Source organism: Acinonyx jubatus, chromosome B2 (assembly GCF_027475565.1).
Source record: "Acinonyx jubatus isolate Ajub_Pintada_27869175 chromosome B2, VMU_Ajub_asm_v1.0, whole genome shotgun sequence".
Taxonomy (NCBI): domain Eukaryota; kingdom Metazoa; phylum Chordata; class Mammalia; order Carnivora; family Felidae; genus Acinonyx; species Acinonyx jubatus.
The window spans coordinates 119,097,181-119,123,591 of NC_069385.1; the positions used below are offsets into that span (position 1 = coordinate 119,097,181).

General features: G+C 54.3%; 5 protein-coding genes and 1 long non-coding RNA gene across 18 annotated transcripts in view; 4 read left to right on the forward strand and 2 right to left on the reverse strand.

Moving 5' to 3' along the window:
- The window catches only part of LOC113598919 (uncharacterized), a 23,875-nt gene extending 14,382 nt beyond the window's left edge, over positions 1 to 9,493 (reverse strand). For 2 of the 5 annotated variants that reach the window (XR_008298663.1, XR_008298664.1), the window contains exons 1-3: positions 7,340 to 7,791; positions 7,127 to 7,243; positions 6,601 to 6,820 (exon numbers count right to left, since the gene is read on the reverse strand). This is a non-coding gene — a long non-coding RNA (uncharacterized LOC113598919). Of the gene's footprint in view, positions 1 to 6,600; positions 6,821 to 7,126; positions 7,244 to 7,339; positions 8,091 to 9,352 lie in introns of those variants that run through there. The other 3 variants (XR_008298665.1, XR_003419684.2, XR_008298662.1) reach the window with 3 other exon arrangements.
- The window catches only part of NOTCH4 (notch receptor 4), a 22,345-nt gene extending 11,647 nt beyond the window's left edge, over positions 1 to 10,698 (forward strand). For 3 of the 4 annotated variants that reach the window (XM_053222986.1, XM_053222989.1, XM_053222988.1), the window contains 13 exons: positions 722 to 906; positions 2,855 to 3,107; positions 3,335 to 3,447; positions 4,279 to 4,802; positions 5,356 to 5,739; positions 5,845 to 6,017; positions 6,556 to 6,778; positions 6,932 to 7,013; positions 7,108 to 7,246; positions 7,775 to 8,070; positions 8,300 to 8,447; positions 8,966 to 9,063; positions 9,458 to 10,698. In XM_053222986.1, coding sequence (XP_053078961.1) covers positions 722 to 906; positions 2,855 to 3,107; positions 3,335 to 3,447; positions 4,279 to 4,802; positions 5,356 to 5,739; positions 5,845 to 6,017; positions 6,556 to 6,778; positions 6,932 to 7,013; positions 7,108 to 7,246; positions 7,775 to 8,070; positions 8,300 to 8,447; positions 8,966 to 9,063; positions 9,458 to 10,162 — 3,323 coding nt within the window. In that variant the 3' untranslated portion in view covers positions 10,163 to 10,698. The remainder of the gene's footprint in view (positions 1 to 721; positions 907 to 2,854; positions 3,108 to 3,334; positions 3,448 to 4,278; positions 4,803 to 5,355; positions 5,740 to 5,844; positions 6,018 to 6,555; positions 6,779 to 6,931; positions 7,014 to 7,107; positions 7,247 to 7,774; positions 8,071 to 8,299; positions 8,448 to 8,965; positions 9,064 to 9,457) is intronic. The other variant, XM_053222987.1, reaches the window with a different exon arrangement.
- GPSM3 (G protein signaling modulator 3) lies at positions 10,291 to 14,066 on the forward strand. 2 transcript variants are annotated; one of them, XM_053222999.1, is made up of 5 exons: positions 10,291 to 10,425; positions 12,356 to 12,400; positions 12,610 to 12,718; positions 12,915 to 13,114; positions 13,338 to 14,066. In XM_053222999.1, exons 1-5 carry the CDS (start codon positions 10,291 to 10,293, stop codon positions 13,473 to 13,475), a joined length of 627 nt encoding a protein of 208 aa, XP_053078974.1. In that variant the 3' UTR covers positions 13,476 to 14,066. The 2 variants fall into 2 exon arrangements, with proteins under 2 accessions (XP_053078974.1, XP_026913874.1); XM_027058073.2 differs by lacking the exon at positions 10,291 to 10,425 and adding an exon at positions 11,943 to 12,129.
- Positions 14,067 to 15,041: 975 nt separating this feature from the next.
- PBX2 (PBX homeobox 2) lies at positions 15,042 to 19,228 on the forward strand. The gene is made up of 9 exons (XM_027058062.2): positions 15,042 to 15,277; positions 16,200 to 16,273; positions 16,511 to 16,758; positions 16,857 to 17,047; positions 17,235 to 17,370; positions 17,486 to 17,639; positions 18,034 to 18,122; positions 18,229 to 18,315; positions 18,442 to 19,228. Exons 1-9 carry the CDS (start codon positions 15,057 to 15,059, stop codon positions 18,532 to 18,534), a joined length of 1,293 nt encoding a protein of 430 aa, XP_026913863.1. The 5' UTR covers positions 15,042 to 15,056; the 3' UTR covers positions 18,535 to 19,228.
- Positions 19,229 to 20,298: 1,070 nt separating this feature from the next.
- Positions 20,299 to 23,658, forward strand: AGER (advanced glycosylation end-product specific receptor). 4 transcript variants are annotated; one of them, XM_015081693.3, is made up of 11 exons: positions 20,299 to 20,769; positions 20,945 to 21,051; positions 21,183 to 21,375; positions 21,557 to 21,621; positions 21,765 to 21,852; positions 21,953 to 22,135; positions 22,251 to 22,378; positions 22,579 to 22,720; positions 22,991 to 23,014; positions 23,128 to 23,254; positions 23,378 to 23,658. In XM_015081693.3, exons 1-11 carry the CDS (start codon positions 20,718 to 20,720, stop codon positions 23,484 to 23,486), a joined length of 1,218 nt encoding a protein of 405 aa, XP_014937179.2. In that variant the 5' UTR covers positions 20,299 to 20,717; the 3' UTR covers positions 23,487 to 23,658. The 4 variants fall into 4 exon arrangements, with proteins under 4 accessions (XP_014937179.2, XP_053078966.1, XP_053078965.1 ...); XM_053222991.1 differs by having other exon boundaries at positions 20,299 to 21,051; positions 23,128 to 23,258; positions 23,397 to 23,658; XM_053222990.1 differs by having other exon boundaries at positions 20,299 to 21,051; positions 23,353 to 23,658.
- A 192-nt stretch (positions 23,659 to 23,850) lies between these two features.
- Positions 23,851 to 26,240, reverse strand: RNF5 (ring finger protein 5). 2 transcript variants are annotated; one of them, XM_015081697.3, is made up of 6 exons: positions 26,036 to 26,240; positions 25,085 to 25,103; positions 24,877 to 24,989; positions 24,712 to 24,766; positions 24,519 to 24,636; positions 23,851 to 24,412 (listed from the first exon to the last, which is right to left on the reverse strand). In XM_015081697.3, the coding sequence occupies exons 1-6, from the start codon at positions 26,173 to 26,175 to the stop codon at positions 24,315 to 24,317; spliced, it is 543 nt and encodes a 180-aa protein (XP_014937183.1). In that variant the 5' UTR covers positions 26,176 to 26,240; the 3' UTR covers positions 23,851 to 24,314. The 2 variants fall into 2 exon arrangements, with proteins under 2 accessions (XP_014937183.1, XP_026913873.1); XM_027058072.2 differs by lacking the exon at positions 25,085 to 25,103 and having other exon boundaries at positions 26,036 to 26,175.
- Positions 26,241 to 26,411: the final 171 nt, after the last annotated feature.

Here is a 26,411-nt window from a genome sequence, read left to right on the forward strand (position 1 = left end):
ACCTTTGACCAAAACAACCAACTAAGAGTCAAAGTAACACAGACCAACCACTACTGCTGATTCTATAGCTCAGCCCTCCTATCACCATGCTCAAAGCAACTCAAGCAACACCAACCAACCCAGACAACAAGACTCCAGTTTATCACAACCACTGAGACAGAACTCCATGTGAAGCAACTCAACTCTGTCACCATCATCATAACTCAGCTAGAATGGATCACACTTAACCCAACTTCACTCAACTGCTGCTCCCAATCATTTTCATGTTATGCCAACCCCCTTGTGAAAAAATACCCCCCGCCTCATTCAAATGAGGTTTAATATAAGCAGAAATCAGGAAAGAGACTACTGTGGAGTTAGGGGATGGGAATCACAGTGAGAGAACATCACAGGATGCCAATTCAGGGGACAGACTTAGGCACCTAAAGTTTCCGCTGAGTTCTTTCTTCCTTGAGACTTGTTTTAAGCCAAGAATACAGTTGCTTATAATGCTCTAATAAGTTTAACAAGAGGTATCTCTCTCCATTCTGGCAGAACAGGCAGGAGGGGGATCTTGATGTCTTAATCTCTTCAGCACCAGAATTTATTGACTCCTCAGGCTCCAAGTGGCCTCCACCCACCCCAGGAATGGCAGTGATCCCCATGAGCCTCTCTGCTCTGTGTCTGGGGCCCCTGAGAACCTAACTTAGCTTTATCTATCCCTGTTTGCCTTTCTTCTCAGGCACAGAAGTTTCTTCCCTGTGCCAGAATGGAGGTCTCTGCATCGACAGTGGCTCCTCCTATTTCTGCCACTGCCCCCCTGGATTCCAAGGCAGCGTATGTCAGGACAGGGTGAACCCATGTGAGTCCAGGCCCTGCCAACATGGGGCCACGTGCATGGCCCAGCCCACTGGGTATCTCTGCCAGGTAAGCCGGTCTAGAGAAGAGCAGTAGGGGAGACAAGCGTGGGTGGATGTGGGAAAAGCAGTTGAGGGGGCGTGTAGTGATGTATTCATTTCCCTTTCCTTTACCCACATACCAAGTCATGCCATTTTGCCTCCTAAATCTTTCTCAATTCTGTCCTTCCTCCTTCACCCTTTGTCCCACTGCCTCAGTCTAAGCCTTTGCTGCCTTCCACCCTCCTCCACACATGGAGCACCCTCCTATTGTCCCTGCCTTCCCACTTGTCCACCTATAGGCTCAACCTTTACTCCACTACCAGGGTGCTCTGTTGAAAACATTAAGCTCACCTGTCACTCCCCTGCTTAAAACCCTTCAGTGGCTGCCCACCTCTTTTTAAAACAAAAAAAAATTTTTTTTTAATGTTTATTTATTTTTGACAGAGAGAGACAGAGCATGAGCGGGGGAGGGGCAGAGAGCGAGGGAGACACAGAATCCAAAGCAGGCTCCAGGCTCTGAGCTGTCAGCACAGAGCCTGACACGGGGCTCGAACTCACAGACCGTGAGATCATGACCTGACCCTAACTTGGACGCCCAACTGACTGAGCCACCCAGGCACCCCATTGTGGCTCTTTGGTAGTGAAATCTAAGGCCAGCGTGACCCAGCCTTGCCTGCTTCTTAGGTCTCATGTCCCCACATCCCCGCCCTCCTACTCTCTGCTCCAGCTGCTGTTGGCTTCCCTACACACCCCTTATACTGGCTCTCCAGTGTCCTTCCCCACCCACATCCACTGGACGGTGCTCAAGAGGTGCCTTCCTCAGGGAAATGTCCCTAACTTCTCTCCAGACTGGGTGTGGGCCTCCCCCTGGTGGTTCAGATCACTGAGCAGAAGAGGCAAAGCTGGGATTCAAGTCCAAGCAGCCTGATGCCTGTACTCAGAAGGCTGACTTTGGATAAAAGGTGTGATGCAAGTCCCCCAACCATCCTCGTTAACTTTTTAATTTTATTCTTTAACTTTTTATTATGACCATTTTCAAACACACAAAAGCAGTGTACTAATTAGTAGCCAACACCCCTTCAGCCAACACTCAGCTTTACCTCCCCTTTCCTGAGACTCCTTCCCTCCGATACCTCCAAGATACCCCCTCACCCGCTTCTCCCAGCCCTCCAGCCACTCCTCACGCTCTCTGGAATTCCCTTTCGCTCCACCTTTCTGAAGCCTGGTACTGCAGTCTTACATGCTCTCCTTCCTCTTGCAAGAACTCAGCACATGGTACAGACCTCACCGATGACCCTTCTCCCACTAGCAGAAAGGTAAACAATTGGCAAATGGCTAAGGGTACTGGTTATGAAGTCACAGACTTGCACGGAATCCCAGCTCTGCCACCTGCTAGCCGAGTCATGCAGTCTTTCCAGGAATCATTTGCCTTTTCTGTAAAGTGAGAATCAAATGAGATAATTCACATACAAGTTTCTTGGGAGGGTTTTATGAGCTTATGTATAGAAATCATGCAATAAATGCTCGCTGTCTCTCTGGTTTACTGAGAACGTCATGGAAGCAGGGATGACTTCTAACTTTCTTCATGTTCCTAGTGCCTACAAGAGTGCCTGGCACGAAGCAGGCATTCAATAAACACTTACAAATTAATTAAGAAAGCATGGCAGAGCCTGGCTGTCAGGCGTGTGATTGAGGGAGGGAGGTCTTACCCAAAACAGAACTATGTTTAATAGCATTGTATCATAAGATGGTTTGGGACTGCTGGAGTGGTTAAATTGCCCACTATTGAACAAGGGTATAGCATGGAGTTGAAATACAAGGGTGAAGCTACGCAAGGCTGTGAGGGATGATCAGTTGAGTGATACTCTGAACTGGAAGGTAGGGAAGGGATTGGGCAGACTGTCTTGAGCTGGCTCCCCTGTACTGTTGAGATGGGCTGGATTATTGGTTCCCTGTCTGACCCTCTTTGCCCGCAGTGTGCCCCAGGCTACAATGGACAGAACTGCTCAAAGGAATCCAATGCTTGTCAATCCCAGCCCTGTCACAACCATGGGACCTGCACCCCCAAACCTGGAGGCTTCTACTGCACCTGCCCTCCAGGTTTTGTGGGGCTGCGCTGTGAAGGGGACGTAGATGAGTGTCTGGACCAGCCCTGCCACCCCCCAGGCACTGCAGCCTGCCACTCTCTGGCCAATGCCTTCTACTGCCAATGTCTGCCTGGATACACGGGTGAGGCCTGGGAGGGTGTGTGTAGGCATCTCTGTGGCACAGCTGAGTTGACAACCCCCACCCACAAGGCAGCCTAGTCATCATGTCCATCCCCCTGCCTCCCCACCCCAGGGAATATGCCCCAGGATCCCTTCCGGTGCAGGTAGTACTGGGTCAATTCCCAGGAATGAGCTAGCAAGGGGGCAATGACTGAAGTAGCGTATGACATCTAACCCCACCCACCACAGGCCAGTGGTGTGAAGTGGAGACAGACCCTTGCCAGAGCCAGCCCTGCTCCAACGGAGGGTCTTGTGAGACAACAGCAGGACCACCCCTGGGTTTCACCTGCCACTGCCTCCAGGTAAGTAACCACAAAGCAGTCTTATCTGTTTCCCCCAACACTGGTGCCAGGTGAGAATGCCTGAGTGGGATCCTAGAGGGGAGTCTAGGGAGCACTGGAGTGGGAATTATTGATGAGAACCAGCCCATGTTAATGGCGATGAGTGGCTCTCAGAAGCAGTCAAGGGGGCAGGCAGGATCAGGTGTTAGCATGAATGGATTTTTAGAAATCATTGGCACTGCCTAAGGTAAGGCCCCAGAGTCAAGCTGGGCGACCTTGGGTAAGTTCTTTTACGTGTGTGTGTGTGTGTGTGTGTGTGTGTGTGTGTGTGTGTGTTTGCGCGCGCACGCGTGGACCTCAGATGCATGAAATCAGGTTAATCATAAGCCTTTGTTCATGATACACTATCATCATTGGTTTGTGCATGGCCTTCTTTTTATTATTCTTACAACATAATACCCAGGAACCTAAGAATTACAACAGTAACAATGACTCACATGTACTTATGTCTTCCTCTATCCTCTTCCCCTTCCAGAGAAAGAGAGTTTATCACCCTATGTCCAAGGATTAAGATAATATTCATTTAATACCACTCTATTAAGTGTTTAGTCTTCCAGGTTGTTGCACACAGCGGTGGTTCGTCCGTTTTCACTGTGTAATATGTCATTATGTGAAAAAACCATGGGCCATGGTTTCAACATCTATAAAATGACTTGATATAAAGTTCTCTGAGGCCCCTTCCAGATATGAGATTCTAGGACCATCTGTGTTATCTTAACCCGAGAGTTTGCTTGGGGGGGAGTGGGAAGAATAATACAAGGGCCTTCCCCAACATCTCTCTCCTCTCCACAGGGTTTTGAGGGCCCCACCTGCAACCACAGAGCCCCCTCCTGTGGCCACCACCACTGCCACCACGGTGGCCTGTGTCTGCCTTCCCCCAAGCCTGGCTTCCCACCCCGCTGTGCCTGCCTCAATGGCTACGGGGGCCCTGACTGCCTGACCCCACCTGCTCCTCATGGCTGTGGCCCTCCTTCTCCATGCCTACACAATGGCAGTTGCTCAGAGATCCCTGGGCTCGGGTCCCCAGCCTTCCGATGCTCCTGCCCTCCCAGCTCTCCAGGGCCCCGGTGTCAGAGGCCTGGAGCAAAGGGATGTGAGGGCAGAGGTGGAGATGGGGCCTGTGATGCTGGCTGCAGCGGCCCTGGAGGAAATTGGGATGGGGGAGACTGCTCCCTGGGGGTCCCGGACCCCTGGAAGGGCTGTCCTTCCCACTCCCGGTGTTGGCTTCTCTTCCGGGATGGGCAGTGCCACCCACAGTGTGACTCTGCAGAGTGTCTGTTTGATGGCTACGACTGTGAGACTCCTCCAGCCTGCACGTGAGCCTAAAACCCTGACTTCAGGTTGGGGGTGGGGAGGCCTCTAAGTTACAGTGTGACCACAGCCTCAACTCCAGGCAGTTTCCACCCTTGATAACCCTTGCCAAGTAGGGGTGGAAGACACTAGGCTCCAGCCCAGGGGACTAGGGCAGCATCAATATTTAACATGGGGACCAGGAAGGAGGGCACTGCCTCTGGGCTCCTAAGAGTTGTGAGAGCTCTGGCCTCAAGCCTCTCTAAGACCTGTTGCCATGGAGTATCTCCCCTAACAACCAGCACCCCTGAGGGAAAAGGTCTTTGGACTCTCCTTCAGGGAGACAGGAGAGCTTGGGAGGGTAGGGAGAAGGGACAGTCTTAGGAAACAAGGGTGTCATAGACATTAGAGCGTCTCAACTACCTACCACCCAGGGCCTGACTAAGCCCATTGCTCTGGAGCTGTACCCACTTAGCAACCTGTGCCCTAGAGGCAGTGGAATATCAGGCATCTCTCTGGAACGAAGAAGGGGGTCAAGTTTCTTTGGGGATCCTGAGTCCCTCTCTCCTCACCCCACAGTCCAGCCTATGACCAGTACTGCCGTGATCACTTCCACAACGAGCACTGCGAGAAAGGCTGCAACACTGCAGAATGTGGCTGGGATGGGGGTGACTGCAGGCCCAAAGATGGAGATTCAGAATGGGGGCCCTCCCTGGCCCTGCTGGTGGTGCTGAGCCCCCCAGCCCTGGACCAGCAGCTGCTTGCCCTGGCCCGGGTACTATCCCTGACTCTGAGAGTGGGGCTCTGGGTAAGGAAGGACAGTGATGGCAAGGACATGGTGTACCCCTATCCTGGGGCCCAGGCCGAAGAGGAGCTAGTAGGAACCCTGGATCCCTCTCATCAGGAGAGAGCAGCCCCTCAAACACAGCCTGGGGGCAAGGAGACAGACTCTCTCAGCACTGGGTAAGAAGGCCGGGCAGGAGGATGGGGCAGACACTAGTGTTTTAATGGGTGGAGGGAAGGGAGCCAGCAAGCAACACACAGGACTCTAAGGCGCCTCCCCCACAGGTTTGTGGTAGTGATGGGTGTGGATTTGTCCCGCTGTGGCCCTGACCACCCTGCATCCCGCTGTCCCTGGGACCCTGGGCTCCTGCTCCGCTTCCTTGCTGCAATGGCTGCAGTGGGGGCCCTGGAGCACCTACTGCCAGGACCGCTGCTGGCTGCCCATCCTCGTGCTGGCACTGGTAGGTGACCCCCTGTCATTTCCGCTGACTTTGCTCCCAGACCCCCTTTCATGCCAGCAACGAGCAATGGAGGCCAAATGACATGGGATTGCAGGGACCCCAAATGTTCTGTGTGGAGACTTTACCCTCATGAACCTCTCATTCTCTAATTGGATCTCCTCATGACCCATTTGCTCTCCAGTCTCCTCCCTTATTTCCCGAAGTACTTTATCCTAGCCTTTACCATAGACCTCCCACAAACCTTGGGTTCTGGTCTATCCTGTCTACTAAGTCCAATCATCCCTCTGCCAAACAGCTCACAGTACATGAAAGAACTCCTATAGCACTTATGAGGTGCCAGACCTTGCTCTAAGCGCTTTATAACATTAACTCATTTAATCCTTCCAACAATGCCACGAGGCAGGTACAATTATTGTTCCCACTTTACAGATGAGGAAACTGAAACAAAAAGAAGTTACTGCACTTGCCCGAAGGTCTCACAGTAGTACTCAGCCTCACCAGAAATGGTCTCTTTTTGTGACTGTGTCTCTCCCACCAGCACCACCAACCAACCAGCTTCCCTGGCCTGTGCTGTGCTCACCAGTGGCTGGGGTGCTCCTCCTGGCCCTTGGGGCTCTTCTCGTCCTTCAGCTCATCCGGCGGCGGCGCCGTGAGCATGGGGCCCTCTGGCTGCCCCCTGGGTTCATTCGAAGGCCTCGAACTCAGCCCACTCCCCGCAGACGCCGGCCTCCCCTGGGTGAAGATAGCATCGGCCTCAAGTAAGAGTGAGGATGAACCCAGGCTCTGGGAAAGACTCTTTCCTGTGGAGACTGATGATCAGAAGTTGATGACAGAGGAAGGGGAGGGGGGAAGGAAGGCTGCTGGAAATCCTGGGGATCCTGAAGATCCCCTACCCACACACCCCCTTCCAGGGCACTGAAGCCAGAGGCAGAAGTTGATGAGGATGGAGTTGTGATGTGCTCAGGCACCAAAGAAGGCGAAGAGGTGGGCCAGGTGAAACCACTGGGACAGAAATGGTCCTGAGGTGATGGTGGAGTTAAAGGGACAAGTCAACTTTCCTTCACTGATCCTTGTTCTGATCCCCAAGGCTGAGGAAATGGCCTCACCCTCCAAGTGCCAGCTCTGTCCTCTGAGGGGTGACTGTCAGGAGCTCCCCCAGGCAGCCATGCTGACTCCTCCCCAGGAATATGAGATGGATGTCCCTGACGTGGATACCCGTGGGCCTGGTATGTAAGACAACCCAGATCAAGAAAAGGAAAACTCCCTTTGACTCTTCTAGAATCAGAAAGCCTTTTGATATTCGAGCTGAAAAAACTAACCTTAGAGTTAGTGCCTTAGAATTGTGGTTCTCAAAGTGTGGTCCCCAGACAGAAGAATCAGTTTCACCAGGGAAATTGTTAGAAATACAAATTCTCAGGCTCCACTCCAGAGCTATTGACTCAGAAATTCAAGATATTGGGAAATCTGTGTTTTAACCAGCCCTCCAGGTAAGTTTGATCCAGACTCAAGTTTGAGAACCACTGCCCTAGAATGTTAAAGAATTATGCCTACTGGCTCCTTTTACAGATGAGGAAACTGAAGCACAGAGAAAAGTAGAAAAGTCATTTGACTAAAGCCACATAAAATCAAGAGCCAGAGCTGGGCTTCCTGACACTTGAGGCTATGATTCTCCATTAACCTCCAAGTTCTCCTCCTACCCCAGTTACGTCCTTTTGATTGACTTGTCTCCCATCCCTCATGTCTCTCGCCCACAGATGGGGTGACAGCCCTGATGTCAGCAGTTTGCTGTGGGGGAGTGGAGTCCAGGACCTTCCAGGGGTCATGGTTGGGAAGCCCTGAACCCTGGGAACCTCTGTTGGGTGGAGGGGCCTGTCCCCAGGCTCACACTGTGGGTACTGGGGAGACACCCCTGCACCTGGCTGCCCGATTCTCCCGGCCAACCGCTGCCCGCCGTCTCCTTGAGGCTGGAGCCAACCCCAACCAGCCAGACCGAGCAGGGCGCACCCCTCTTCACACCGCTGTGGCTGCTGACGCTCGGGAGGTTTGCCAGGTCAGTGCACACTGGGATCGCTAAAGGGAACAGGGGGCAAACTCATAAGTAAACCTGGGCAAAAGCATCCCCTAGGGTTTGGCAGAGAGGAAGGTGATATGAGATTGGGGATCTGAAAGGAAAAACAACAGATAACTGAATATGGGTTTGGGGGTGGTTAAGAGTGTGAGGGACCTGAGCTAGCAGTCCAGAACATACCAGGGATCACTGCCCCTCTTTGGCCCCCCAGCTCCTGCTCCGCAGCAGACAGACTGCAGTGGATGCACGGACAGAGGACGGGACCACAGCCCTGATGCTGGCCGCTAGGCTGGCGGTGGAGGACCTGGTTGAAGAACTGATTGCAGCCCAAGCAGATGTGGGGGCCAGAGATAAATGGGGTATGAATCCGGAGAGGTTGGAGTTGTGCTATGGAGAAGTTGCACAGATGGGGTGTGAGTAAGAGGCAAAAAAAAAAAAAGGAAGCAGCTGAAGGACCAACTGGAGGCTGGGGGATTCCATCCCACCTAGCTGTCAGGGTGGTAAACCTGTGGTGTGGTGTCAGTATAAAACGTCGTCTTCCCCTTTCATCCTGAACAACATACACACACTGCCCTAATCCACTGGAAAATAGGCTGGGGAAGAAGTGTCTGCGAGAAGGGGGAAGGGTCTCGTGGGGGGAGGTCTCCCGGTCCCACCGTGCCCAGAACAATGCCCCATTGTCCCTCCCGCGCGCCGGTGACGTTACTAGAAGCAAGGCTTCCGGCCAACCGGCGGTCACCCAGGCAACGCTTCCGCCTTTGAAGTAACCCAGCCAGCCCGAATAAGTCCTTCCCTCTAAACCAGAATCCGTGGGAAACAGGAACCCAGGCGTCTGGTCCCCAGCCTCTGGGTAACAACCTCCCATGTCGTCCCCTAGGAAAAACCGCGCTGCACTGGGCCGCCGCCGTGAACAACGCCCGGGCCGCCCGCTCCCTTCTCCAGGCCGGAGCCGATAAAGATGCCCAGGACGGCAGGGTTAGACCGAGAGTGGGCTCCCTACAAAAAAAAAAAAGAAAAGAAAGAAAAAGGAAGAGACAGGAAAGAAAGAAAGAAAGAAAGAAAGAAAGAAAGAGAGAGAGAGAGAGAGAGAGAGAGAGAGAGAGAAAGAAAGAAAGAAAGAAAGAAAGAAAGAAAGAAAGAAAGAAAGAAAGAAAGAAAGAAAGAAAGAAAGAAAGAAAGAAAGGAAAGAAGGAAAGAAATTAAGAAAGAAAGAGAAAAGAAAACAAGCGTGGGAGAGGCAGAAAGAGCGGGAATGCCACGCAACCTGAATGGGGAGGGGCCAGTCGTCAAGAGAGTGGAGTCCGGAAGGGCCAGCCCTGTGGGCGTGGCCCTCCCTGATCTCGCCCTCTGGCTGTTTCTTCCGGTACAGGAGCAGACGCCGCTGTTCCTGGCGGCCCGAGAAGGGGCGGTGGAAGTAGCTCAACTGCTGCTGGGACTAGGAGCGGCCCGAGGACTGCGGGACCACGCCGGGCTAGCGCCTGGAGACATCGCTCGCCAGCGTAACCACTGGGATCTGCTGACGCTACTGGAGGGGGCGGGGTCACTGGAAGTGCGTCACAAAGCCACGCCCGGCCGCGGGGCGGAAGCCTTCCAGCGCTCGCGTACCGCGTCGGGAAGCTTGCCCCCGCGTCGGGGCGGGGCTCTGCCGCGCAACCGGACGCTGTCAGCTGGGGCTGGTCCGCGTGGGGGCGGAGCATGTCTGCAAACCCAGACTTTGTCATTAGAATGGGCCGCGCGTGTGGGTGGAGCCTATTCGCATTGCCAGAGCCCATCGAAAGGAGCAGGAGGCGGCCTGTCCCCCGGAGGCCGTAGGTTTTCTCCAGGCATGCGCGGGCCTCGGCCCGACCCTGCTGTAGTGCCAGGAAGATCCGGGGCCGCTTCCGGGGGCGGGGGTGGGGCCTCAGCCGACGATTGGCCCTGCGATTGGGTGACCCTGAGAGCCTGCGGCTCCAACACTCCAATCCCGCCTCCTTGCCTTACGCCGTCCCCGGAGCGGGGATCCCCTCAAGTCGCCTGGGATCCTCCAACCCACCAAGTAACAACTTTAAACGCGGGAGGCGAGGGTCAAAAATAGGACGCTACATGACAGGGATTCTAAAAATGAGCACCCATTATAGGACAGCCTGGAAACACTCCAGATTTTAAGATCCTGGATCCCCAAAAGTGAGGAGTCAAGAGTATTGTGTCCCTCCCAAAGTGACTATGCCCACTCCTCCTCGTCTTACACGTGGAGAAGCTGCAGCCCTGCATGAAGAGGGCCCAGCCCTTCTCCCAGAAAATAAGGGTGAGGAGCTACAGAAGGGTGGAGTGGAACCAATTACTACAAACGTAAAAGATGTAAGTTCTTTCCTGTATACGGTATCCAAAGGAAACCTCTGTCATCCACAAATAGCTGACAAATATTTACAGAGTACCTACTATGTGCCAGGCACTGTGTAGGTGCTGAAGTGTGTGAGCCAAGGGCCACTCCAGCTGATGACTCCTTGCACTTTACCCACTTCCCTCCTCAACAAACCATCCCAGGGATGAAGCGTCATTCTTCTCGCCACCACTATCTATTTAAGAACCTCAAATCTGTCATCCCATAATAAAGCTTATTTGAAGTGTTAACCTTTTTTTGGAAGAGTTGAGTGGAATGGGAAAAAATTCCACTCATGGGAATGGCTGCAAAGAGTCTTCAGAATTTTGTGCTCTAAGAACAAAGGCATCCCTTTAGGGGCCACCTGGGTGGTTCAGTTGGTTAAGCGTCTGACTCGATCACAGGGTCATGAGTTCAGAGCCCCGCGCTGGGTGTGAAGCCTACGTAGGAAAAAAAAAAAAAAAAAAAAAAGTCATCTCTTTGGATGGAGGCTTTGAGTACAGTTCAAGAGCGAGAATAAGATTTGCGGGATACTGTTGTTATTTTAGAGTATCACCTGAAAGTAAGAGTCTAGTAGCCCAGGGAGAAACCACACATAACTATGTATACCCTTTATCCTCTTCAAAGGGCATTTAGTTATGAGCACTTAGGAGATTCCTAAGGCCTCAAGTTAAGGCAGATGGAGAGAGCATCTCAAATATACACCTTTCAGAAACACGGTTACACCTCTTTAATGGTGATGGGCCTGAGACATGGAGGCATGAGGCATTTTGAAAGCTAATAGTAACTACCATTTATTGAGCATTCACTATATGCCAAATTATCGCACTTAATCCTCACATCAATTCTATAAAGTAGGCGCTATTAAAGCTCCATTTTACTCTTTGAGAAACTGAGGCACAGAGATTTTATTTGCCCAAGATTGCAAGGCATTAAGTGGTAGAACTAGATCTCTTGATCACTAGAGTTGACTTCATGCTCCAAGTCACTCACCTGTAAACTTCATAATATGGCAGGTTGCCATTTAGAGGTTCCAAATATCTCTATCCTGTTCCCACCCTGGTGCCAGCGCGCCTGACCAGTATTGAGACCAAGCCAGGGAGAAGGTCATCTCCCTTTTCCATTTCTATACCCTTCATTCATAACCAGAGGAAAGTTTCCCCTGCCCCTTGTCTCATATTTGGTACATATCTTGTCCCCTGAATAGACTATAAGCACCTAGAGGGCAGGGATAACTATCCAACACATATTTATTGAATACTTACTGTGTGTTGGAGCCACTGCTAGGGGTATATGTACATGTTTGAGGGCCCAACATCCCTGGGTCTGAGTACTTTGCTTCCCACTGGAACCATGCCCCTCCCAGTCCCCATAAGTCTGTAGGAAGCTGGGACACAGAAGAGGGACAAAGCCTACATCAGGGTCCTCTTAGGAAGGGGACCTGGGGGAGTGGGCGGGGGGGGGGGTTCTGAGGAGTAAAACCACTTCCTGTGTAGCTAGTTCCTGTGTTGACAGAAAGAGCTGAAGGGGAGGAGGGGAGTGGAAAGAACAGAGCCTAGGGTTGAGGGACTACTGAACCTCTGGAGATGTGAAGGCCAAGAGTCATTCTCTATGATAAACCCCTCCACTACTGCAGCTGGAGACGCTTTTCCCAGTCTCTGTGCTCCCCTGGGGCGAGAGAGGTCGAGCAAGTAGTTTGGGTGGGAAAAGAGAACTGGAGGAAGTTGACAGGGATGGGCGGGGCCCGTGGGGGGGCTGACCAGGAACCCAGCTTCCTGCTCAGTACCCAGGCATCCAGCCCCTGGCTCACCCCCACCCCTTCCAGCCCCCACTCCCCTCAGGAACCTAGGGTTCCAGCCCTCCTCCCAAATCCCAGCTACCCCACCCCCATCAATTTCTCCCCTCCAGGGGATGGAGGCCAAGAGACCCCAGGAAGAAGAGAATGGTGACCAGGTGAGCTGCGCACTGGGCTGGGGAGGCTGACACTGGGAGAGAGGGAGGTAAGAGGATGTGGGGCAGGGACGCAGTGAAAGGGGACTCGGGGGACTTGGAAGGGCTTGGGCAAACTGAGGCAGGAACAGAGACACAGAAAGAGGAAATGGGCTGTCAGCCTAGCCCCCTGCCCACCACACCCCCACTTGATTGGACCGGATGTCTCCCAGCATCAGGGCCCCCATCAGGATGAGCATGGCTGGCCCCCTGTGAACACCACCACTCGGCCTTGGCGATCTGCTCCTCCGTCCCCTCCTCCTCCAGGGACCCACCACACAGGTACCCTCACTCGCCCAGGGAGCTCCCTCACCTTGGTGCCCACATCCTTCCTGATCCCATTACCAAGGCCCTCTCCCCACCTCCTCCTGATTCCTCATTGCACCCCCTCAGCTCTCACTCCAAGTCATCTAACACCACCACCCCTCCTGTCTGCCACCTTCTCTGGGTCTCTGAGCCCTACCCCTCCTCTCCCCAGCCCTGGGGCCCCGCTCGGCCTCTCTGCTCTCCCTGCAGACTGAGCTCCTTCTGGATTTGGTGGCTAAGGCCCAGTCCCGCCGCCTAGAGGAGCAAAGAGCCACCTTCCACATCCCCCAGAACCCCCCAAGCATAGCCCCAGCCCCACTTCGGCCTCTTGAGGACAGAGAACAGCTCTACAGCACTATCCTCAGTCACCAGGTGAGACACCTCCCCAGAAGGCAAGACCCAGGCTTTCTGGTCTCTTGGCCTTTGTTCTCTTTTGGGCCCTACCCCTCCTCCCCACCATCTACCCCCTGGCCAGGCCCCGGTCCCTCCATCCCCATCACAGGTATCCTACATACCCCTCTCGCCAGCCTTGGCTCCTTGCAAGGCCTGCCCCTCTTAAAATCTCACCAACACTCCCTTCCCTCCACTCCTCTAGTGCCAGCGGATGGAAGCCCAGCGGTCAGAGCCTCCCCTACCCCCAGGGGGACAGGAGCTCCTGGAGTTGCTGCTGAGAGTTCAGGGCGGAGGTCGAATGGAGGAGCAAAGGTCCCGGCCCCCCACACATACCTGCTGAGACGTGAGCCCCTCCACCAGCCCCTCCACACTCCTGGGGCTCAAAGCTGGGCAGCATGCCCTCAACCCCTGCTTGGCAGGGGCACCAGAGACTGGAAGACCCAGGAGAAATCTCAATATCCATCATCCTCATCCACCTTCCCAAGGAACAGAGGAGGTGAAAGTCCTGGGGGTAGGATGGTCATTTAACTCCCTCCCCCAGTACATGGGAGCTTGAAGCAGTGAGAAGATCCCAGCCACTGAGGAACACCCCCCCCTCCCCTGATCCCAAGGAGTGGCTGGAAGTCTTGGTCTTGAACTGTGGGGATACCCCCAGTAGTCTAGCCACTAGGTAGGATCTGAGGGCTCAGGCCTCCATCTCCCAAGAGAAGGCAGATCTCCCAAAGTTAGGGCCTGAGAGACAGTTCCACCTTCCTTCCCAGTAAGAAAGAAAGGGAGAGAGGGCATTACAAAAAGGTAAGACCATTCGCCCACCCCACCACCAGCACTCCCACCCCAGGACTGAGGGGCCTACAGGCTGTGAATGGACACTTAGCACTGCCCACCCTCCCTCCCCACTGCTGCTCCGAGTCCGATGTTTTGGTTGTATGAATAAATGAATAAATGTAATTCTCCTCTGGACTGACGAAGACTGGTGTTTGGGGCTGCGAGGCGGGGGGGGGGGGGGGGGGGGGGGGGGGGGGGGGGCGGGTGGGATAGGAAGGTGAGGGCAAGAGGCCGCCTCTTTCCCTACTTTGGCGAGAGGCCAGCTCCCCTCCCTGGCTGGTTAATTACTGGCTCATTAAGCAGCGGTTGGAGACCTCCCTAATTATACCCCCCCAGCCCCCCCTCTCCTGGTTTTAATTAAGTAGAACAGGGAGGGGAGTCATTAGGAGAAGAAATATGAACTGAGCTGTCTGTGAACCCAGGGATTCTAGGGGCCAGAGTCCACAACACGTAGATTCCCTAATTCAGAACCCAAGTTGCGGCCCCTGAGCCCCAATACGCCTCCCCCCCCCACCCCGCCCTTCCGAGGCTACCGAAGTCCAACCCCCTGGCCTAAGCATATCCCCCCCCAACAAGGTCTAGTCTCCTCCCCTCGTCCCCTCTTCCCTCTCCCCTCCTCCACTCGATGCTAGTTCCTCTGTTTCTCTGTGTCTTTCTCCGCCCCCAGCTCCTCCCTGTTCCTCCTCTCTTCTCCCCTCCTCTTCCTCTCCCGCTCCCCTCCCCCCCCGCCTCCCTCCCTCGCTCCCCCCTTCTCCCTCCTCCCTCTCTCTCTCTCTCTCTCTCTCTCTCTCTCTCTCTCTCTCTCTCTCTCTCTCTCTCTCTCTCTCACACACACACACCCCCGCTTGGGCCTCCTCTCTCTCTCCGGCTCCATTTTCTCCGCCGCCGGGGGCCGGGGTCTCCTGTGGGGGGCCCAGCCGGTACCCCAGGTCTCCCTTCAGGGCCGGGGTGAACCTCCGGGAGAGCCGGGAGGGGGGAGACGGGCGGGGGTTGGGGCGGAGGGAGCAGCGGCCCCACCGAGTTTGTGGGGGGGGGGAAGTAACCAGGCGGGGGGAGGGGCGGAGCAGGGAGGGGGCCTCAGGGCCCCCCCCCAACTATGGACGAGCGGCTGCTGGGGCCGCCCCCTCCAGGTGGGGGCCGGGGGGGCCTGGGATTGGTGGGTGGGGAGCCTGGGGGCCCTGGCGAGCCTCCCGGTGGCGGAGACCCCGGTGGGGGTAGCGGGGGGGTCCCGGGAGGCCGAGGGAAGCAAGACATCGGGGACATTCTGCAGCAGATAATGACCATCACCGACCAGAGCCTGGACGAGGCCCAGGCCAAGTGAGTGCCCCCACCCCGGGACCCCACACAGACCCAGCAGAAACCCCATTCACAAGCTCTGAATCTTCTGGGAGTCGCCCCCACCCCCTACTCCAGGATCGGCTCCAGGATCCTAAAGCTCTCTTCTCTCCTTACTCCTGGGAGCTCCAAGATAAGCCCTCCTTCACGAACCTCCCTTCACCCCCAGGCCCTGAAACCTTCAAAGAGGGGAACCCAGGGTGGCCTCACCCCCCCCCCCCAAACTCCCCACTGACCCCCATACTCCCTGGAACATGTTCCATCTCCAGAGCCCTGTTCTGGCTCTCAGACTAAGAAACTGCTATGCTGTCTTAACTCTCCTCCCAGCCCACCCCCATACTCTCCAGGCCTGGGGACCTCCACAGCCCTTCCCAAAGCTCCTACCGCTCCTCTCCACCATGGCCCAGCCTTCAAGGGTCCTCCCCCACCCTTGGCCCCTGTTCAGCGGGACACTAGGAGCATCAGAGCCTCCTGCCTTGTTCAGTCCCAGGAATATTCAACTCCTCCAGTCCCTCTCTGGCACCTCAAACTCTGACTCTTCTTGCAGTCTGCATCTCTTTTCCTCTGCAGTCTACCTAGTCACCCTCATGTCAGCAGTCACCCCCAAACTCTCCTTCCCTACCCCTGTAGACCCATTTCCCACAGCCCCCGTGCATGCCCACAGTGCCTTTATCTTGCTGCCTGCATCTTCCCTCCATCTTCCTTAAGCCAAGCAGCTTCCCCACATTTCCACACTCAGGGAGCTGATCTCTTCCCAAGAACCCCCCAACTCCATTCTGCCCCCACCCCCACTTTGTACCTCCCTGCTGGTTCAGAGGCTCCCCTCTCACCCTCATGGTCTCCCTCACTCAATCCCTCCTCTGTTTCTATAGCTCCTCAACTCTTCTCTCCCCTTCCTCCCAAGGAAACACGCCCTCAACTGTCACCGCATGAAGCCTGCTCTCTTTAGTGTCCTGTGTGAAATCAAGGAGAAAACCGGTATGTGGGACCCCCTCTGATTTCTCCCTGCTGGGGACAGAATCCTGTTCTTTATAGGACTCAGGCTCAGAGTTTGATAACCTGGGGCCCTGAGAACAGTAGGGGTTAGAGAAGTTGCTAAGGGGAACTAGGGAGGGAACCCAAACCTGGAAACTTGGGTCTCCAGGAAGACACTAGGAGGGCTGAGAGCTGGCTGTGGGTTCCCTGGGTCCCTAAGTTCATTGGCCTGTATGCTAGGCCTTAGCATTCGAAGCTCCCAAGAGGAGGAGCCGGTGGACCCACAGCTGATGCGCCTGGACAACATGCTTCTGGCAGAGGGTGTGGCTGGGCCTGAGAAAGGAGGGGGCTCAGCGGCAGCAGCTGCGGCCGCAGCAGCCTCCGGGGGCGGCGTGTCCCCTGACAACTCCATCGAACACTCGGACTATCGCAGCAAACTTGCTCAGATCCGCCACATCTACCACTCGGAGCTGGAGAAATATGAGCAGGTGAGGAGACAAGGCTGGAGTGGGTGAAAGGAGAGGCTCCTGAGGGGAATCCCAGGGCCAAAGGGCCCCTCCTCACAACCCACTGGCTCCCACTATAGGCGTGTAACGAGTTCACAACCCACGTCATGAACCTGCTGAGGGAACAGAGCCGCACACGGCCTGTGGCACCCAAGGAGATGGAGCGCATGGTGAGCATCATCCATCGGAAGTTCAGCGCCATCCAGATGCAGCTCAAGCAGAGCACCTGTGAGGCTGTCATGATTCTGCGTTCCCGCTTCTTGGATGCCAGGTGGGACTCAGAGGCCCAGGCCAGCCCCCAACCCTGCCCTGGGCTCCTTCCCATTCTTCTCCAAGCCCCTGGGCCACCGTGCAACACAACATGGTACCCTATAGCAGTGGCATTCTCCAGAGTTAGGCAAGATGGAGGCCCTGCCCGAACAGCCGGCCTCCTCACCACCTTTCTCCCTCTTCTGTAGACGAAAACGCCGCAACTTCAGCAAACAGGCCACTGAGGTCCTCAATGAGTATTTCTACTCGCATCTGAGTAACCCATATCCTAGTGAAGAGGCTAAGGAGGAGCTTGCCAAGAAGTGTGGAATCACTGTCTCTCAGGTATTGGGGAGGCTTGGGGAGGAGTTTTCAGGTCAAAAGCTCTCTGATTCTACTGACTGAGGGACTTAACATAAAGTTCTCTACCTGACCCTGCTTTCTGCTCAACACCCCACAGGTCTCCAACTGGTTTGGCAACAAGCGGATTCGGTATAAGAAAAATATTGGAAAGTTCCAAGAGGAAGCAAACATCTATGCTGTCAAGACCGCCGTGTCAGTCACCCAGGGGGGCCACAGCCGCACCAGCTCCCCGACACCCCCTTCGTCTGCAGGTGGACCCCACTGCCATCCTGGCTGGCTGTCTTGCACGCTTCCTGCTTTTGTTCCCACTTCCTATCTAGGCAGGATCACAGCTGAGAGGGGGCCTTTGGGGGTGAGAAGGACCTAGCTGAGATGGGATGGAGATGTCAGGGGACAGAGGCCACTCCAGCGAAGTTACTTCTATCTTCTAGCAAGTGGCCAGGGACGGAGGGGGGAGGCTCAGAAACTGCCTGCTCCTTCTGAGTGTTGCAGTGTTGTCTTATGGATAATTTGCGTATAGCGGTGCACCCCCAGAACTAGTTCATAGGGCTTTTTGGAAACCAGAGCTGTGGTGAGAATCCTGTCTGCCGTCAAAGGCTGTGTTATACTCTTCTCTAATTCCTTCTCTGCTCTCCCCCCACCAAGGCTCTGGCGGCTCTTTCAATCTCTCAGGATCCGGAGACATGTTTCTGGGGATGCCCGGGCTCAACGGAGATTCCTACTCTGCTTCCCAGGTCAGGTGGCCCATCTCCCCTTGAGTAGGGCTTTCCCAAACTCGGTTTCCCTCTCTTCAAGGTATAAGACTCTTCACTGTGTCATATCCTTCTTTGCTGCCTGCAGGTGGAATCACTCCGACACTCAATGGGGCCAGGGGGCTACGGGGATAACCTTGGGGGAGGCCAGATGTACAGCCCTCGGGAAATGAGGGTGAGTGGATACGTGAAGCTCTCTTTGTCCAACTCTCACCAGGACAAGAGGGCCTTTTCGCTGGCAGTGTTGTCCCCACACTAGACTTCCCAGAGCCCTGCCCCAACCGTCTCTCTCTTTTTTCAGGCAAACGGTGGCTGGCAGGAGGCTGTAACCCCATCCTCAGTGACGTCCCCGACAGAGGGACCAGGGAGCGTTCACTCTGACACTTCCAACTGATCTTGCCCCTCAGGGCCACAGGGGTGGGGGCTCACAAGGCGACTCTTGAAGAGGACACAGGCATCCAGAGGACAAACCCCAGACACAGGAGAAGCACAAGACAGAGAAGGGCAAATGGGGTCATCCCTTCCCCAACCAGACTCTCTCAGTGCTGGGGGTGCTGACTACGTGGCAGGGAGAATGGGCTCCCCTAAGGGGAGAGTGGGGTCTGTCTCCCTCTTTTTTAACTTTTTTTTCAGCCTTTCTCTTCCTTTCTGTCACAAAACCCAGAATCCTATTGTTCAGATCCCTTTCCCTCTGCTGTCTTTCCATCCCCCTCCACCCCGTACTATATTCCATTTCTCTCTTTTCTCTGGGCTCCCCCACCCCACTTATCTGCTCTGGGATCTGTGGAGAAGCCAGCCCTGCCCAACCAGAGATGCCAAAACTGGGGACACACCTTCTGGACAGAGGACATGGGCCATGAACCCTGTGCCTCCCCACCCCCTGCCCCTCCAGATGGCTTTATTACCTCATACGCAGCTCATCTTAAACCAATAGAATCGCTCGGTGGACTAGAGTGTCTGACTCAGATATCTACCTCGGAGGGAGTTTCTGCTACTTTAGGGAATTGTTGACTGGGCTTTGGGGTTGAATTTTTTTTGTTGTTTTGTTTTGTTAAGGAAAGAAACAAAACCCTGGGATCCATCTGTATTTTGAAAAATTTTTGTTGCTGTTATTGGTTCTTAATTTTTAGTTTGGGGAAGTAGATGTTTTTATAAATATATTGATTTTTTTTTTTTTTTAATTTCTTGCTTTCCCATGTTAGGGGTGATAGCCAAAGGGGTCATGATAAGAGAAAGGGGAACAAATAGAACTTGTAAAGAGGCCCAGCTGGCTCCAGTCCTGTCCACCAGAAAGTACATTTAGCAGAGCACCAAGCCTGCACCCCTAAAATCACTTAGTTGGATGTTCTTTGCTTATGCAGGCAGCTCTTTGCTGCATTTGCTGTGGAGATAGTCAGGGGCTTGCTCTGCTGACCTGTCCCCACCCCCCACTTCCCTCAATCCTTGGGCAGGGCTGGACTCAGTAACTTTGAGGAAATGCCACCTTTCCCTGTGAGTGACACGTCTTTAAATCTTTTTTTTTTTTTTTTTTAACTACTATTTGCAGATTGGAGGGGGAAGAATGGGGAGGGGCTTATTGCCAAATATGTTAATGTGGGTTGGGTGCTTGTGTTATGTTATCTCCCTCCATTTCCCCAGAAATGTGGCATCTTTTATTCTCAGTCCAAAATCAGGAGGGTGGGGAGAGGAGGGAGGTTGCAAAAAGCCAGGTATGTGGGAAAGTAAAATCACCAATGTCCCATCCTTGGCCAGAACTCTTACCATCTGAACCCCTCAAACATCCTCAGGATTTTACGAGACTGTCCTAGTGGGGAACCTCTTCTGTCAAAGATCCAGGCAGGACTGAAGGGGAGCAGGTTAGATGGGTGATGGGTGGTGGGTGGGAGGCACGGGCTGGGGGCAGTTCTCTCCTCACTTGTAAACTTGTAGTTTCACAGGAAAAAAGAAAACACATACACACATACATACACACACACACACACACACAGTTTTAAATAAAGAATTTTCTTTTTTCCCTGGGTTTAGTTGAGAATTATTTTCAAAAACTGAAAAACCCCAGAAAAAAAAAATCTTTTTCTCATAAAGCCCCAAACAGGTGTTTTTCCCAAGTTCCCCCAGCTTTGCCCTCACTACCCAGGCCCCAGGGTTCACCCTCACCCCCTCCTCAAGGGAAAAAGCCTGGCCTGAACCCTGTTGCCTAGCAACCTTGCCTAAGCCATATGGGGCTCCCATTGTCTTACCAGGCAAGCCCTCAGTGGTCTCCAGTTGTCTACCAGGCAAGCCCTCCGTGGACTGACGGGATGGGTTGGGGGTCCTGAGTGAGAAGAGACCCTAGGAGGTACACTCCCCACCCCCATGGATATGGCTGGGCCCAGAGACTGGCAGTGCCTAAGGGTGGGGTGATAACTTTCTCCTAGTATTTGAAGTACTCTTGTCCAAGAAGCATGAATTCCTAGCATTCCCTGTGACGGGACAGGACGGGAAGATGGGGGTAGGGGAGAAGGTGCAAGCCCCACCTAGGGCGGTGGCCACAGCAGTGAGGGGCAGACAGAGCAAGGAGCCTGGGAAGGAAGCAGGATGGCAGCAGGGGCAGCAGCTGGAGCCTGGGTGCTGGTCTTCAGTCTGTGGGGTGAGCCACTCCCCTCACACCAATCCTCCCTGCAGAAAGCACTCTGTCCTCCCCAAATCTGCCCAGAACTTTCCTGGAACCTGGGCACTGCTCTTCAAGCTCCCTCACCCACCTTGTCCTAGTTTTATTAGCCCCCATTTCCCTCCTACCCTTCCACCATTGTACTGTCTCCCAGGGGCAGTAGTAGGCGACCGAAACGTCACAGCCCGGATTGGGAAGCCACTGGTGCTGAACTGTAGGGGGGCCCCCAAGAAACCACCCCAGCAGTTGGAATGGAAACTGGTAAGCAGGGCTCCTGTCACAGCTTCCCCACTTCCAGAGAGACCAGTGATGATTTGTATCCCCACCTCCCTGCCTCAGGAGTCCTTTCCCAAAGGACCTGCCCTGCTCAGGCCCCTCTCCTCTGTCCCCAGAACACAGGCCGAACAGAAGCTTGGAAGGTCCTGTCTCCCCAGGGAGGCCCCTGGGATAGTGTAGCTCGAGTGCTCCCCAATGGCTCCCTCCTCCTGCCGGCAGTAGGGATCCAGGATGAGGGGACTTTCCGGTGCCGGGCAAAAAGCAGGAATGGAAAGGAGACAAGGTCAACCTACCAAGTCCGAGTCTACCGTAAGAGTTCAGGGCCTTCTCCGTGGCCCACCTTTCATCTAAGGAAAAGTCTTCAACCCCAGCCCTTGACTCCTTGGCCCTGGTGTGTGAGAACCTGTGACTTCAGATGCCCCGGTTCCCGCACCTGGGGTATGAGAATCTTCAGAGCTGCAGCCTCTGATTGAAATTTTCCCTCCTTCAGAGATTCCTGGGAAGCCAGAAATCATGGATCCTGCCTCTGAACTCATGGCTGGTGTCCCCAATAAGGTAGTGGAAGAAAAGGGGAGAAGTAGAAAGCAGTCCTGAGAAGAGGAAGGGGGTGTAAGCCGTGTCTGTGTAGGTGTATGTGTTTGTGTGCACATGTGTGTGTAGTCTCTTATTTTCAAAGATGATGGTAACTCTCTCCCCAGGTGGGGACATGTTTGTCCAAGGGGGGCTACCCTGCCGGAACTCTTAACTGGCACTTGGATGGGAAACCCCTCATACCTGATGGCAAAGGTAAGTCCCAAAGTTCCCCCTCCTGCTGCCTTCTTTCTGACCCCTCCCATATCCACCCTGGGAGGTCTTGCCTTGTCCTCCCTTCTCCTCCCCGCCATAGGAGTGTCCGTGCAGGAAGAGACCAGGAGACACCCTGAAACAGGGCTTTTCACACTCCAGTCAGAACTGATGGTGACCCCAGCCCGGGGAGGAGCTCCCCATCCCACTTTCTCCTGTAGCTTCAGTCCTGGCCTTCCCCGGCGCCGAGCCCTACACACGGCCCCCATCCAGCTCAGCGTCTGGGGTGAGTGGAGGTGGGGAGGGCCTGAAAGTTTGGCCCTCAAGGAGGGAAGAGTGAAGCCCATGGCCACAGGGACCACACATAGGTATAACTCTCAACCTCATGCCCCCACCCCCAGAGCCTGTGCCTCTGGAGGTCCAATTGGTGGTAGAGCCAGAAGGTGGAACAGTAGCTCCTGGTGGTACCGTGACCCTGACCTGTGAAACCCCTGCCCAGTCCTCCCTTCAAATCCACTGGATCAAGGACGTGAGTGACCTGGAGAGGGGGCTGGGAAGTAGACAGACACATCACTGGCAACTAGGAGGACAGGAGGCTCATAGAGAGGCAGGCAAGGACCTGGGGAAGACGACAGAATATTGGAAGATATGGAGACAAAGATAGGAGTATGGGACGTGCGGAAACGTATTACACGTTGTAATAGTCTCCTATCCCCCTTCTCCCCACAGGGCGTGCCCCTGCCCCTTACCCCCAACCCTGTGTTGCTCCTCTCTGAGGTAAGACCTCAGGACCAGGGAACCTACAGCTGTGTAGCCACCCATCCCAGCCATGGGCCCCAGGAAAGCCGTGCTGTCAGTGTCCACATCATCGGTGAGGAGACCTCTCTCCAAATCCCAGGAACCCTGGGGCTGGGCTAAAGGATGGTGCAGACTCGAATTCCCTACTCCATCCTGGCACTGTCCCCTCCATGTACCCATACCCAGGCCTCCTCTGCCCCACCCAAGCCATACCAAGACAGCCTGTCCCCTCTCTCCTCTGAACTGAAGAAAGGGAAAGACTCCACTGGGGCTCCCACTAAATAGCCTACTTTCTCTCACATTGAGACCTTCCCTTCTAACTTGCTCTGACTTTGTCTTTCAGAAACAGAGGAGGGGCCAACTGCAGGTGAGGCTTTCCCAAAGGCCAAAGTGACTGGGGGATGGTCGGGGGGATGGTTGACAAGAAAGGAATGGTGAGTGGGAGGGGCCAGGCCCTCACTTCTCTGCATCTCTCTACAGGTTCTTTGGAAGGGCAGGGGCTGGGAACTGTAGCCCTAGCCCTGGGGATCCTGGGAGGCCTGGGGATAGCTGCCCTGCTCATTGGGGCCATCATATGGCAAAGACAGCGACGCCAAGGAGAGGAGAGGTAAGTGGAGAAAGCCAAAGACCTCAGACTTGAGACTTCCAGGCAGCAAGAAGGGAGGTAAGGGGGAGCAATGATGGAGTGCTGGGAACCATGTGCAGTATTCTCCCCCATCTTCCTCCTCAGGAAGGCCCCAGAAAACCAGGAGGAGGAGGAAGAGGAGGAGGAGGAGCGCGAAGAGCTGAATCAGTCAGAGGAGCCTGAGGCAGCTGAGGGCAGTGCAGCAGGGCCTTGAGGGATGCACAGCCAGACTCCATCCATCACCTCCATTTTCTTTCCCCCCACCCCTGCTCTGTTCTGGCCCCACGCTAGTTCTTTCCTGTGTAACTGTACCCATCTCACCAAATGTGCTTCCACAACCAGAGCCTCCCAACAGTGAGAAGTAAACACCTTGCCCTATTTGCTCATGTGTGTGTGTGTGTGTGTGTGTATGTGTATGTGTAAGATGCCCTCACCCCTGAACCCTTGAAAGCCTTGAAGGAGAGAGGCTCACCTTCATGCTTCCCCACACCACGCAGATATTTACTCAAGTTAGAGAGAAGCTGCTCCTGTTCTGGAAGGAAGGAGGTAAGGACAAAGGTGGGCAGAGCTTCCATCAATACATCTCACCTTGTTTATTCAATTTATAATAAAGGAGGTAGTGAGGGGAAGGAAGCACTTAAGTCAGAACCCATAATAGACACTGGGGAGAGAAAAATTAAGTTAAATCAACAAGGGGAAAGTAGGGGAGAATCAGAGGGAGACTTGCCCATCTTTCAACACCAAATCAAGAAATGTGGGGGGAAGCAAAGGATCAGTAGAGAGAAGAAACAGACATTCTCTTCTGTCTGTCCTCCCGTCCCAGAGCTGGGAGTTATGATGCTACTCAGTGAGTTCAGAGCAGAAGGTTCTTCCATATTCTGTCACTCCTCCTCCCCGCACCCTCCTAGAAAGTGGCCAGGGTTGGCCTCAGCCAGTACAAATGGAGTGGTTGGGGAGGAGGGGCCAGGAGTCAGGAAGGGTCAGCAAGGACCCCCAATACTGATTCTCCTCTGGCCGGAGGTGGGTAGGAAGGAGACAAAACTCAAATACTGAGCAGCCAGAAAAAGAAGAAGATGGCGAGAAACAGGAACAGGGAGTCCTGCCAGCTGGAGGCCGAGTGACCCTGTCCCAGATCCACACCTGTAGGAGAGAGGAAAGCTGTGGAAGAAGCATCCACTCCTACGTTGGGAAGGGGACTGAGGGGGTTCAGAGGGCTCCCTGCTAGGAGCTGAGGGAAGGCTCTTACCTGTACCCCGACGCAATGGGTCATGGGTGTTGAAGACGGTGGTGAAAAAGCCAAAGGGAAAAGCACCAACACCAAATGAGAAGTGAAAACCCCCGGTATCACCAAATGACTGGAATCCCTAGGAAGGTGGAGAAAGTCAGAGGGGAACAGGGCAGGTCTTTGCAAGGAAAGAACACAATCAGACAAGACTCACCCCTCTGCTCTCCGGAGCTGGTCGCTGGCCCTGGGGGCGGGGTGGAGTTTTCAATCTGAGGAATAGGAGAGGGACTAGCAAGAAGAAGTGTTCTCTCCCCTTCTACACCCCACTGCCAGGGCAGAAGCCTTCCATCTTCCCTCAGCACCAGCCCCTCTCTCTCACCTGGGGTCCTGGGGCTTCTGGCTCCCTCGACCATAAAGAGGGACAACCTTTTCTCTGCTGATCCCAGCTTTACACACTGGGCATTCTTGCCGCTCTGGCCGTGTCTCCAGCCACTGGGGGAGAAAATGAAGTGGTTTCCAGTACACAGCAGCGTCTTTGAACTCCTCAGACCTCCCCATTTCCCTCTTCATCTCCTCTGAGTACGCACCTGATGAAGACAGGGCCAACTGGATGGGGGGGGAAAAAAGAAGGTCAAACCAGCTACAGAAAAGAGACAAGGATCCAACCTCATAGAGTCCCATCTCACCCCCTCTCCCAGGTACTACCTGCTTCTTTTCCCATTTTCTGCAACCTCTACCATGCCAATCTGGCCTTCCTTCTTCTCTGATCTTACAACATCTAAAGCTATATCCATCCTCAACATGCTCAACCTTTTCCTCTCCCCAAACACACAAAGACACACACACACACACACACACACACCCATCTCCTCCCTTCTCTGCCTTTCGACTTAGTTTCCAGTTCTTTTCAACCACAGCTTTCCAGATCTCCTCTTTCAGTCCCAGCCCTGTCCTTGGCCTTATCACTCCCAAACCAGACCCCCTTTTACTAGCACCTTCTCCCACTACTCCTTTTCCTCTCTTCTAGGCTCAATAAAGTCCCTATTTCCACAAACCTTTAACTTCTCAGGGTTGCTCCTTCAGTGCCCTTGTCCTCAGGTTGTCATACCACTGCTTACCAATATCTCATCTGAATGGGATTCCACATCCCTAGGTCTCAACCTACTCAAGCAACGTGTGCCACCCCTAACCTTTGAGTCTAACCTGTACAGCTAAGACTCCTCACTTTCTGGGGTAAGGTAGCTCGGGTCTCGCCGGTACAGATGTGCTGTCCCCGCCCTACCCCCGGTCCGGCCCCACTTCTTCTTAACACACCATACCTCTCAGCTCCTAGTTCCAATGACTCTCCGTTCTATGGGTCTCCTCTGTACAGACGTGACTCTCTTGCCCACACATACTCAAAGAGACATTGAGTCCCCTTCTCGGGCCTCACCTATGGGGACGTGACCTCTATTATCTGTATGATTGTATGCCACCCCGCCCCCAGCCTCCCTAGTATGGAGGTGAGCCCCACTTTTCTCCCACTCCCGGATTCTCACCAGTACAGGTGGCCACACACACTGACCACAGCTTCGCGAGCAGTCTCCAGACATATATTACATTCGAAGGTCGCGCCCGCCCCGCCCCGCTCGCGGTTTGGCCCTTCGGGGCCCCCGTCCTCCTCCTCCGCTGCCGCCATGGACTGTTCTGTTTCGCCTTTACGTACCCCTTAATCCCCTCAAAAACACACACACACACACACACACACACACACACACGCTCCAACAAGAAACCGCCTCCGGCCCACGATCTTTGGGCGGGCTTCAAAGTTTTCTAGGCACTATTGGCCTGAGTGCCCGCCAATCACACAGTTCAAAAGAAAGGATTGGTCCAAAGGTAGGGGTGAGGTTTGCGCAGTCCCGCCCTTGCACAATG